This window comes from Zymoseptoria tritici, chromosome 4 (genome assembly GCF_000219625.1).
Source record: "Zymoseptoria tritici IPO323 chromosome 4, whole genome shotgun sequence".
Classification (NCBI taxonomy): Eukaryota; Fungi; Ascomycota; class Dothideomycetes; order Mycosphaerellales; family Mycosphaerellaceae; genus Zymoseptoria; species Zymoseptoria tritici.
In genome coordinates this window covers 2,468,065-2,480,919 of record NC_018215.1, presented here as the reverse complement: position 1 = coordinate 2,480,919, position 12,855 = coordinate 2,468,065, and the positions used below count along the sequence as shown (strand labels likewise).

General features: G+C 53.7%; 3 protein-coding genes across 3 annotated transcripts; 2 read left to right on the top strand and 1 right to left on the bottom strand.

The window, feature by feature from the left end:
- Positions 1 to 2,703: 2,703 nt before the first annotated feature.
- MYCGRDRAFT_109292 (uncharacterized protein) lies at positions 2,704 to 4,512 on the bottom strand (the record flags this gene model as incomplete). Its single annotated transcript, XM_003853090.1, has 2 exons — positions 2,704 to 3,259; positions 3,926 to 4,512. The coding sequence occupies 2 exons, from the start codon at positions 4,255 to 4,257 to the stop codon at positions 2,704 to 2,706; spliced, it is 888 nt and encodes a 295-aa protein (XP_003853138.1).
- A 2,151-nt stretch (positions 4,513 to 6,663) lies between these two features.
- MYCGRDRAFT_80591 (uncharacterized protein) lies at positions 6,664 to 8,517 on the top strand (the record flags this gene model as incomplete). Its single annotated transcript, XM_003853194.1, has 2 exons — positions 6,664 to 7,014; positions 7,072 to 8,517. 2 exons carry the CDS (start codon positions 6,902 to 6,904, stop codon positions 8,336 to 8,338), a joined length of 1,380 nt encoding a protein of 459 aa, XP_003853242.1.
- A 1,250-nt stretch (positions 8,518 to 9,767) lies between these two features.
- MYCGRDRAFT_92841 (uncharacterized protein) lies at positions 9,768 to 10,393 on the top strand (the record flags this gene model as incomplete). Its single annotated transcript, XM_003853195.1, has 3 exons — positions 9,768 to 10,059; positions 10,146 to 10,212; positions 10,294 to 10,393. The coding sequence occupies 3 exons, from the start codon at positions 9,768 to 9,770 to the stop codon at positions 10,391 to 10,393; spliced, it is 459 nt and encodes a 152-aa protein (XP_003853243.1).
- Between the last annotated feature and the right edge of the window lie 2,462 nt (positions 10,394 to 12,855).

Below are 12,855 nucleotides of genomic sequence, written 5' to 3'. Positions count from 1 at the left end.
CGTCAAGGTCAAAGAGATGACCGATGAGCAGACCGAGCACAAGGAGGTTGGGCACAAGGAACGCCGCGTGCTTTCTCTCACGGAGCTTGTCTTCGCACTTCAGCAGGAGAAGACTGGTTTCACCACAGCCGAGTCTCGCGGCGTGGTTCAGACAGTCATCAAGCTGGTGGATGACGGCTTCCGCGGGTACAATCCGGAGGCATCGAAGCAAGGCCCTGGACGCAGAGTCGACGAAGTGCTTGACAATCACGAAGGGCTTCAAGATAGCGCTGTGTCCAGGCAGGAGGAGGCTCCACAGAACGAGACAAATGCCTCTGTCGAAGCTACGCCTGAGCAAGACTGTGTGCCCAAAGAGGATGATGTAAACCCTTGGGACAGACTGAGAGAATACATCACTCTTGCGCGAACACTGGACCTCAGGGAGGAGATGCAACGCATTCATGGTGTTGACGAAGCGGTCCGGAAGCTCAGGAGGCGGCCAGAGCCAGAACTGAATGCATACCAACAATGTCTGGAGGAGATCATGGCGCACAACAGATTCCTGATCACGACCACCGGTAACGTTCGCTCCTTTGAGATGATGGAGTTCTGGAGCACCGAGCACGACGGAATACCAGTCGCGGTGTTTATCGATGAGAGCGCAAAGGATTTGGAAGTGAACGTGTGGAGTGCCATCGTCTGCGAGAAATGGGCGGGGATGGTATCTGGAGTGTACTTATTTGGGGACGACAGGTAAGCCAGGGCAGCCTTGCAAAGAGACCGACTATACCACAGCTAACCAACCTCACAGGCAGCTGCAGCCGACAAACACTTGCATACGGGATTACAACCGCGACACCGGCGTGCATACGCAGTACAATGCCTACTTCGACCGTCTCGATATCAGCTTGCCCTGCCGCCTGGTCGCAGAAGGCTTTCCATTCGTTCGACTCAAGGAGCAGCGACGCATGCACAAATATCTCTCCGACTTCCCGAATCGCAAAGTCTACAACGGCGAGCTGAGAGACGGCCCTGGAATGGACAAGTCACTAGAAGCTGTCAGGCCGGGACTGCTTGCAGTACTTACCGACATCATCGCAGGCAGTGAGACCCTGAGCCTAGCTGAACGTGAGGCGTACCTTGCCGAAGCTTCGGAAGAGAAGGCTCGTCTGCATTGGATCGAGGTGGAGGGCGATCGGGAAAAGAACCAAAGCCAGTCGTGGAAGACCGAGAACCACGTTCAGGTGTTCTTCTCTGAGATCTACCCGAAACTGTTGGCGTACTTCAAGGGGAGGCAAGAGAAGATGAGCGAGTTCGTCATGCTCATCTGTTCATACAGCTTCACGGTAAGTCGTCGCGAACGGATTATCGCTCCAGGTTCGAAAGCTGACCAAACCAGATTCGAAGCTACGAGGATAAATTCGCCAACTGGCTGCGCGCCGACCCGGACTTGACGGTCGACGACCAACCTCGTCTGCTCTCCGTCGACGCCTCACAGGGGCAGGAGTCCATGATGGTGATCTACGACACCGGCCTCCAGAATGGCTGGGATCTTGGTGAGCCTTGTACTTCCCGGCCATAGGGAAAACATCGACAGCTAACCATGACTAGGCTTCCTGAAGACACCGAGCCGCATCAACGTGTCGATCACTCGCTGCCGAGATGTTTTATGGATCATTGGAGGCACTATGCAGCTGAAGAGCCCGGGCGACAGGAAGTATTTGATCAAACAGTACTACGATGAACTGAAGGCGGCGAGGAAAGTGCATCGATTCAAGATCGAGGAAGTTTCAGCTGGGCCAGCTCGTGGCGGTCATCACGGCGCTCGCCGGGGCGGGGACCATCGTGGCGGAGATCATCGTGGCGGAGATCGGCGTGGTAGAGATCGGCGTGACGGAGACCATCGAGGAGAGCAGCGCGGTAGAGGTGGAGGCAATCGTGGTGCATCGCAGCGTGGTCGGGGTCATGGGGGCCGGGGTCAAAATCATGGTGTTCAAGGCCGGGGTCATCGCGACGGAGGTCATCGTGGTGGATTGCCGCACCGACCTTTGCCAGCCGATCGCCCGCAATTGCGAGTCGAAGAAGAGGAGTTCAGCGAGTAATTCGGTCTCAACGGCGAGCACGACTTGATTGTAACGGGTAGTGGCATGGGCTTCAAGATCAGGACATGCATGGCGCGAGGGAAAGAAGGGTTTGGACTAGTTCATAGAATGCTGAGGCTCACGCCTTCCGTAACCTCTACCATAGCCTAGCCTTCGTTCAATCTGTCCACCGAACGTGAGCGTCTCATTCTCCAAGCCATGCGCAGGTGTACCAGACCCATGAGTGGAATCAACGGCCATGAGACGCAGCTGAGCATTCCCTCAGCACCATCAAAGCCATGTTGCTGCTCCCGTTCCAGACTCTGCCTCGTCAGCATACATTGACTTCATACCAACGAGCTCGCCACGAACGTCACAGCTATTCGCCTCCAATTAGAGATCGTGGGAAGGAAACTCCTACTCTTCTCCAGACGCCAGCATAAACGCCAGCGAAATGATGAAAAGTCAAAGACGGGCTCTCGCCACGCCCAGGTAAATTGAAGACAACATTTCTGCATGCCCCGATAGAAGGTGTGTTGACCAAAGTCCACGCGCGATAAAGACCGCCTTTCGGCAGGCCCAGATATAGTTTTGATGGAAAGACGACTTTCCAGTAAGCCTAGACAAATCCATTCATGCCTCATCAGAAGCCCTTCTCCGCCTCCATTCCCGCATCCCCCGTGCATGGTTCCAGCAGCACTCTGGGCGGTATGCCTTCCTCGTCCTTCTCCCTTTCGTAATAACACTCCCGTTCGACTGGTTCCGCGTAAGCTTCGCTATCCTGCCATTCTAGCTTCATCTGAAGGGACGAATCACTCGGCGCCTCATTGAACAGCCAGTGTGCGATGCCAACGAGTTCTCCATCTTCTTCGCCCCGACCTGTCATGTCGCTGAGGTATAGGCGCATCCCGGCCTCATCGAGGAGTCGCTCCGTAACCTGATACATGATTTTGTGCGCAAGGTCCTTGTAGCCCTCCACTGTCCATTGCAGGGCGACGAGTCTGCTTTGTAAAGCCCAAAAGATTGTTTTATCGTTGAGGAGGACGAGGATGTTGCGCAGCTTGGTGGATGTTGGTGTGGTGATCTGGTCGAGCTGTAGGTTCTGCATGTTGAAGCGGTCCATGATTGTTGGTCTGAATGTGTGGGTGATGTAGTGGCGATGTTGAGGGTCCTTCTGCAAGCTGAAGTGGAGCGGAATTCTGCTTGTTCGTTTGCACGGCGGGCGTCATCGGCTGCGCATGGAGATTGCTCTTCTCCAAATCCTGGCGCAAGGCCAGGAGCTGATGAAGAGATCAACAACATCGTTAGATAGTAGTTGATGAGGTACCACACGGCCGTTGGGCATGAGTGATATGGAGCAACACTGCCGTGAGGCAAGAGTTACTGGGATTTTGTTTTCGCGCCCAAGATCGTGAACAACAGGTCTGCTGTCCGCTCATAGCACATTAACTCATTAAAAGTCTTCATCGTCAAAGCCCATGTCCAACCCGGGCCCAGCTTCAGCCCAAGACTCGTCAGACACATCCTCCTCACGCTCAGCATATTCGATGGCTTGCCTCCACCGATGGCGAGCAACAGAGGTCAAGAACCGCGCCTCGCGATTCCACTTCTTGCGGAGATGATGTGGCGGAACCCAGTCATCATCGTCGTCGTCATCATGATCCTCTGCCTCCGCGAAAGGAAGCACAGCAGCCAGCGCCTTGTTCTGGATCCGATCCTCTGCCTCGATGTCGGCCTCTTGAAATAGTCAGTGCACGAATTGCTCAATTCCTGTGTCGCCCTCCGGTCGCTCGAGCCGATCGTGTAGGCGTGCTGATGTGCCGGCGACGTCTGAGCCATTCTCCCAGCAGGACACGATCACGCACGGTGACATCTCCAGATGCATCTCCGTGAGCTTCTTGTCCATGATGTCCCACATCTTGCTGATATAGGCGGCTCGTGCGGCCTCGGCAGTGGTGACGTTCGTGTGCGGGATAGATTGTTGTGATGTATCGTACGCATGCGAAGCCTCTCGATTCGTGAACGGATGGTCGGACGGCGCATACCAGGCGTTGTCAGGAGATGAATCCCAAGCCAGGTTCCGCGATTCAGCATCTTCCACGGCCTTGTCCAGCTTCCCGAGTAACCACCGCACAACCATCACAAGCTCTTCGTCCTCTTCACCGCGGCCCGTGAGGTCGGCTACGTGCGAGAGCATGTTCGCTTCGGTGACTCCTCATCTGATGCGGGCGAAGTTAAAAGGCCCTTCGTCTCGATCCCGTTCTGCCATGTATGCGCGCATCCTGACTTCTTTGACACTCCTGCTCAGGCGATTCATGATCTGACGGGCAAGGTCGGAATAGCCTTCGAGCGTCCATTCCATAGCTACGAGGTGCTTTTGCAGCTCGCTCTCGATGCCTCTCGATCGTGGGCCAGTGGTGGCTGTTCGGATGCTGTTGGAGATACGTTTTGCTAGACCTTCCATGATGGCGAAGTTGGGAAGGTGTTGTGCTTGATGTGATGTGTTCAGTATTTGAAAGGTCGTCCTGTCGATCGTTGTTAAATCTGTCATTTGGTGAATTGAAAAGCCACTGGACGTGGGCGGCTCTCCAAAAAGGTGATCTAGAGTTGTGGCCATTCCAAGTCTCCGTTTGTCGTCGCCGTGTCGCTTCCGCACGTCCTAGCGCAAATGTACGCTCAAACTTTAATTTGACGGCTTCGATAAACCTGGAGCGGGGTGTACTGAAAGCCATGTAAAATGATCAAGCTGTCAAACGCCACATTTTACTATCGTTCCAGGCCATCGCCAGTTTTCTCGCAGTCATCTCCAGCCCGGGACAAGTGACAGTGGCAACAAGCATTGTGTCGAAGCAAACATCTTGTGCAAAGCCGAGAAACGTGCAGTCAAGTCGACAAACCACCGTGGTCTACGCTTTGAGAGTGCGCCGGTCATTCGATGGAAGAGGCACAGCAAGAAAGGCCGCTGGAGGAAATCGAGGAACAGGCCAGGCTCCCAGTTCGAATGCTCCGAAACTGGCAACGACGAACAAGCCAGGTTTACCAAACTCTTTGCCTGATCCGAAGACAGTCAGCTCGAGCCAGGAGAGGGCAGTCCGGCTTGGGCGCTTGATGCGAAGATGTCATGCGCTCCGCAGAGTCTGGCAGTGGGATCATATCCTGCATATCTGAATCTCAACGCCGCGGGCGACCACTCGCTTCCATTAAAGCACAAGTTTCGGTAGGTGTTTTGCAGACTGCAAGTCCACGGGCAGCATCATGTCTCGTCGATACTGAGCGGGATATCGATGACTAACTTCGAGCCGGACAGAAGATTCCACCGCTAGGCTTCAACTTTTCGTGGTCTCCCGGCATGACAGCACCTGAGTCACAGCATCTAAGACCGATGGTCATGTGATCAATCATCGAGCGCTTCGAATCCAGCTTCGTACCTGGCGGTCATGTTTCGACCGTCGCCGCCAGGCTGTCATTAAGAATCGGGGAGTGGTATCGACTGGCATGGCAGTGCGAGGTGCGGCTCACCGCGGCGGACAGTGAAGGAAAGTGTAAATACTACTCCATAGTTGAGAGGAGCTCGATCTGGTCCCGATGTGATGTCCACCGAAGCAAAGAAGGCTTTCGGTCGCCGACCAGACCCGATAGCGTATCAGGGTCCAAGCTGGCCCAAAATTCACCTATAAGACACGATCACGTGTGCCCTATTCCCGCCTCTGTTCGCCACAACATTATCACCCCACGAGCTCGCCTCGTGTTTCATGGAGGGGCAGCAGTTCCAGCCGCCTCAAATCTTGGTGAGCTCATCTGCGGAGTGTTATCAAGATCCTTCCTGCTCGGTGTGCTGACTTGGTTGCTTCCATTTCACTGGAGACGTGAGACGCGTTGAGGTGCAGTTGAGGATCGGTGGCATCATCGAGCACGAGAGACATCACGCATGAGCCAGTTTGTGTGTTCCTTTGTTGCTCGGGTCGATTGACAGCAGGCAGAAACGTCTGGCATCTGGAGACATCTCCAACCGTTTTCCACACCGCGGACAGATGGCGATTCCTTTGTTGTTTGTTCATCCTAGATTCGATTTCGCAGCGTCGTTCTCGTTTTGTCGAGAACTTAAGCTTTCGGCCGGCGTCATGCTGCAGGGCTAGAATCGGAATGGAATCCTTGAAAGAACCCCGGATTCTGTGGTCAGTGGCGTGGATCTCCTCAGAGTCCACAGCTGGGAAGCAGATGTGTGTCTTGTTTATTGTGGTGGTGAATACTGGATCCGAAGAGACAGCGGCATTCCCAGCGGCGCATTATTTGCACCATCAGGCACACGGAGATGCAGCGGCAGTTGAGTTGTGCCTGGCAAAGACGTCAGCAAAGATCCAGACGGGAGGCGCATGTGGAATTGGTTGAGCATTGGAGCAACATGATTGGCTGGTGGTGGATTTTGTGTTTAGAGTGAGAGCCGAGCCGGGCTGTGATCTGGTCGTCTCGTCGTTCTCGTTCTTTTGAGCTCGCTCGAATAAGGGGTCCGTTGAGATTTTGAGATTCCGGCCCGTGGCCAAATTCACTACAATTCTCATATAATGTCTTGACGGTGCCTGCGCTCTCCTTCTATCCTGACACCCACCTACCAACTTCGCGTACTTGCTACTTTACTCTGGACTCTCATTCATCAGTTGAGAGCCATCGTACCATAACTACACGCCAACGCTCCGACGAGCATCACGATTGTAGCGACACGACACCTACACATCGCCAACGCATTTTGGCGTCACACCGCAACCATGCCTTCCCACCAACCCGTGGAGTACAACAACGCCTCGAAGCCCGAGTTCGAGAGCGAGCAACCAAAGGGCGCTGCCATGTCCAAGCCAGCTCCGCAAGAGCCCGTGAGGAACAAGAGCTACGACCCAAAAAAGCCACACATCACAGAGACGCCTCTCACGAGGTATAACTGGTACAAACATGTCAATTGGTGAGCATGATCCCAAAACACACATGACAACGAGCAGCAGCTGACCTCAACCCCCAGGCTATCAACAACTTTCATCATCGGCCTGCCTCTCGCTGGCTTGGTCGCCGCATGCTACACTCCTCTCCGACTCTCTACCGCCCTCTTCGCCATTGCCTACTACTTCGCAACCGGCCTCGGAATCACCGCCGGATACCACCGATTATGGGCACACACCTCCTACTCCGCATCGACACCTCTCAAGATCTTCCTCGCCGCAGTAGGAGGAGGCGCCGTTGAGGGTTCCATCCGATGGTGGTCCCGAGACCACCGCGCTCACCACCGATACACCGACACCGACAAGGACCCATACAGTGTTCGCAAGGGTCTCCTCTACTCCCATTTGGGATGGATGGTCATGAAGCAGAACCCAAAGAGAATCGGACGTACGGACATCTCCGACCTCAACGACGACGTTGTCGTCGTTTGGCAACACAAGAACTACCTCAAGGTTGTGCTCTTCATGGGCATCATCTTCCCTTGCCTCGTTGCCGGAATCGGCTGGGGTGACTGGGTCGGCGGTATCGTCTACGGCGGTATTCTCCGCATCTTCTTCGTCCAGCAAGCCACCTTCTGCGTCAATTCTCTGGCCCACTGGCTCGGCGACCAGCCCTTCGACGACCGCAACTCTCCCCGCGACCACGTCTTCACCGCGCTCGTCACTCTCGGCGAGGGATACCACAACTTCCACCACGAGTTCCCCTCCGACTACCGTAACGCCATCGAGTGGCACCAGTACGACCCCACCAAGTGGTTCATCTGGACAATGAAGCAGGTCGGCCTCGCCTACGACCTCAAGCAGTTCCGCTCCAACGAGATCGAGAAGGGCCGCATTCAGCAGCAACAGAAGAAGATCGACCAGAAGCGCGCCAAGCTCGACTGGGGCGTGCCTCTTGAGCAGCTTCCCGTCATGGAGTGGGACGACTACGTTGACCAGACCAAGAACGGTCGCGCCCTCGTCGCCGTCGCCGGTGTCGTCCACGATGTCACCGATTTCATCGCCGACCACCCTGGTGGCAAGGCCATGATCAAGTCCGGTCTTGGCAAAGATGCTACCGCCATGTTCAACGGCGGTGTCTATTATCACTCCAACGCTGCCCACAACCTTCTCTCCACCATGCGCGTCGGCGTGATCCGCGGCGGCATGGAGGTCGAGATCTGGAAGCGCTCGCAAAAGGACGGTCAAGGCTCGCAGATCTACAAGGATGCTGACGGCAACCGCATCGTCCGCGCTGGCGCTCAGATCACCAAGATCATGGAGCCGGTTGCTAGTGCTGGTGCTGCATAGATTTTGGAGGACATGATAGATTATGACGAGTGGCTTTGGTTGTATGCGTTTTAGCGATTGGGAGAGGATGATAGATTCGGCGGAAGAGTGGAGTTTCACATTCGCTCGGATAATGAGGTGTTTGACCGAGGCACAGACTGCTAGGTAGACACCTGAATGTACGACCTGAGTACAACGTCAACAAATTTTCATAAGTTCACTATCACTATCACATTGCAGTTTGTATCTTGATGTTCAACAGACAGTCACTCCACCTTGGCTGTTGCTGCCAATGACGCTTGACAAGCTGCCGCACCTTCAAAGCTTGAGATATTCCCACAACCTCAACTTTCCACATTCAAACGACAACGTCAAAGCTGTTGACCATCATCTCGTCAGATCACTCGTACGATGATAGTAGTTCATCGCCAACCATGCCAATATTCCGAGCGTCCAAAACCAGGGCAGTGAGCACACTTTTCGACTTACCCAAACCCTAAACCTAAGATGCTCGGCGCAACCCTAAGCACGCGACGCCGAAGTTTGTCCCGACTGCAGGGCTCGGATTCCAGCAAATGCTCGTAGCTCTGCGAGAAGGATGTGCGTGCAGTCCAGCCCTTCATTTGAACGGCGATGCCTTGGAAAATACGATGATACGCTGGAGTGGTTGGGATGGTATTGAGATGGATGTCGTTCGAGGGAGCTCTCTACTCTGCGGAGGGAAGCGTCCAGAGGGAAGGGAAAGAGAGGAGGATCAAGGCCTCTCGTGACTTTCGTCCAGTGGACTTGGACGTACCGTGTTCTGAGGCGGCTGGATCGGTACACGCTCTGCACCCGGGAAGAGTCAGGACGATGAACATGTTTGGCCGCCCGGCGCACCGGCCGCAGCGGTGCTCGCCTCGTCTTGCGAGTCACGCCTTTGCTGACGATGGCAACACATTCATCCTGGCTGACCGGCCGATGAGATCTCCGCGATCGAAACCTTTCCGCTGTCGGTTGATGGCCGCAGGTTTCCAGTCCCTCTCAGATCGAGCGGGATATCGAGGTCTTGCTGGCACAAAATCGTCCAACCTGCCATGTCATGCCAGAACACCAAGCTCCGTGTCCAGGATCAAGGCGGCGATGTTCTGCTAGTGTCATTTTCGGACATCGAGGATGGAGGCCTCAGATGAGGTATGGCGATGATTATGGCGGTGCATTGGACGACAGAATGCATTGAGCAAGATGAACGAGCAATTTGAGAGACCTGCCGAAGGACGGGTGCAACGAAAGAGAAATACCGCCGGGGCAGGCGCTCAAGGAGAAGTATCAGTCGGCATCAGAAGCATCGGTTCTCGTCCTCATCGACATCCTTCATCCACACCATGATCATACACTCTCGTTCCCAAGTTCTCCAGATCCATCCTCTTGGGCAACGTCGAAGTTCTTTTACGCCATCGCCGCTCTCACCATGGCCAGTCCAGCCTTTGCCGTCTTGAACTGTGGCGGATACTGCGAATGCTTGGAGGCGGACGGAGGTCACTGCTGCGTCGACATTACCTATGGTGCCGAGCGCAACGGTGGCTTCGCAACCAAGTCTGGCGACGACTGTACGGCCCGGCGCTCCATCCGCCAGGCCTACGACCATCATGGAAAGGAACATCGTGGCAGCAGCAGCAGGTCCTCTCTCTCGGGCCAACTCCGGTACGAATGGACCCACGGAGATGGTGGCAAAGAGGCGGAGACGAAGGTCAAGCCCGTGGGTCAGGTCTGGCCTCAGATCGAATGAAGGTCGAACAGCGGTATGTGATCTGCTGTTATCTCGAGGGCACTGATCTGGTACTAACAGACAAGCTGTCGACGAACCGCGCATCACTCATGCTCGTCGAGATTATCGTTCTCTGGCTGCCGGATGGGTACGAAACTCAAAAGTATGAAACTCTCCTCTTCCATCTGATCAATAGAAATCCATCAAATGAGAACTTTATCCGGGACAGACATTCGCTCAAGGCAAAACATTCCATTCACAGATCCATGCTACATCACATCCTGCGGCCCTTCCTTTCCACTCGCACCTCTCCGCCGGTGACGTTCTGACAAGCAAAAAGTTCAAACTCGAACCGGCGACCTTCGCGCAAACAAAAGAAGAAGAGGGCATTTTAGAGTCTGCCGACTTTAATTTCAAGAACTCTAACGTCATCCCCGTATCCCGACTGACCAATAATTGGAAGTGGCTCGGGGGTTGACGGTCATTCCCATCCTCCCGACTGACCAATAAATGGAAGTATCTTGGGGGTTTGACAATCCCGCTGGCTTTTCTTTTGTATATATATCCAAAATGATTCTGCCGTGGTTATGCCGCCCCCTTGTCGCTGATGAAGAGCTTGATGTTATTTTATTGGGGATCGCTTTTTGCGGTCGATACGCCTGTCGTGTTGCGAGCACTCTAGAAGCGGCAGCGAGCGATTCTGCAGCATACATCTGAGGACTTGCTGATGCTTCAGTACAGCTTTGCGCAAGATGTGGTGTCGGTCCTGGTCTTTCGAGGGCTGAACCTCCTGCTTCCCTCGACTTCATTCGTCTGATTGCCGTCGTCTCCACGTTGCTCAACTAGGCCTTGTGGAACGACCACATGCTTGGTGCTACTGCTTTGTTGAGACCGACATCCGTGTGCTCAAAGGTACGTCACTTGTGTCGCTACGCTTTCGGGAACGAACTACCGCAATGGGGAATCTTGAACGAGAGAGATATCACCACCACCATTTCTGTCATTGCTCGTTGAGTTTTCACTGAAATCGTGATTAAACCATCTTCCACTGTATCAGCGGTCTCGGCGAATATAACCTTCACGACGGGCTCAACGACATGCTCGATTCTCTGCCACATTTTCCACGACATTCTTTACAACTGCCTCAATCCTGCCGACCATCACCATCGCATGTGCTGCGTGCATATGTAGAATAGAGTAGAAAGTTTTACGGCGAAACAAATGAGGCGGATCAAGCAGGAGGTATTGCCAACACCATTGGGTTGTTTCCATCCGCATGGCAGCCATGGATCGCATATTGGCGCTAGTGTGGACCCTACGAAAGCTTAAAAAATTGTCTAAAGTGATGACCGAAATCTTTGAACGATGGAACGCAAGAACGAGACGACGTGAGCGATCGAATGACAGCAATTTCCCTGTCTGGAGTGAGTACTTTGTAAGTCTGAGCAAGCCCGTTTGTCAAAAGTGCTTCGCGCTTTCGGTTCTCCATCGGGCCGAAACTTTTTGGTCGGCATGCCGAATGTTTGGATTGTTGGGATGCGAGAATTGACACTGATCTGGCTCATCCATGACCATTCTGTCGCCCGTTCTCGAGTAGAAAGCAAGCGGTCTGTACGAGCACACTTATCAGGAACGCGATGCTATGCGATGACATCCATCTGACAGCATGTAAAATGTTTGTCCAACAAGCCGAAGCCTCGAAGCCTTCCCGATCGCGGCGACGTCTTCGGCCGATGCCGATTCACAAAGTCTCGGTACGAAGTTGTTCTCGATTGATAGACCCGTAGAGTGCTAACATGGAGTCTTATCTATCGCGGCGAGTGAATGTAAAAAGTCTAAATCTGGGCAAACACAAAAAAGGGGGTCACGTGGAGCGAGAGTGAAAATTTGCATTGTCACGTCTCCTGTCATCTTTGGAGGCGCTGTATCATCGATGTGCCCGATTCAGACGATCTCGCCGGCCTCGATTGACTGCAGAGCCGTGCGCAGTGTATGCGATCGAGCGGTACCACTGTTTTCTGTTGAGCGAGAAATTGGACATATATCTTGAACAGTTTTAACATCTGAAGTCAAATTGCTATCGCGGAAGATAATTGGCGAATCCGCTATTCATTCGGGACTACGAAAGTAGCGCGAAATGACGGAACAAATCTTGCATCGCTGCAAGTGAGATGCTAATGCCCCTGAGAACGTGATTGTTGCTGCTTCTACATGGGAACAGGAGACGTGTTGGAGACAAAGGTCTGCCTCGCTCTCTACAAAGACCTGAATGTCACTGTCCCGATGTCTATCATCGACTTCGCCGTCGCCACTGTAAAGTTGATGAGGGTGGGAGGTAGGTCTGCCTCGGACCCTGCTACCGTGGTTCTGTTTCTGTCTAATCGGTGTCAGAAGTATCGGCCAAGAGCAAATACGTCCATGAACGCCGATAAGACTCACGTTGAACTCGCCTTCGTCCGTCAGTCGTGCGGTCATAATGTCACAGATGTGAGCGAAAGAGGAAGAGTCCTTTCAATGGTACTGCCAAGTCGTCTCTTCTCGAGGAGAATAAAACTCTTCGTCTTCCTCGACTCTCTTCCTCTTCTCTTCTTTCTTCTCCATCTTTGCGACTAGACTGGTACGTCTGCCTGCCCTCTCTTCTCTTCTCAGCACAACCACCACCCTCACACGACGTGCACCACACGACATCTCACCACCACCACCACCTCCACCACACATCCTCCCTCACACGATGTGAACTTGCTAACCGCCGTCAGATTTACAAATTTGGAAGAAAAAGCGACTCAAGAAT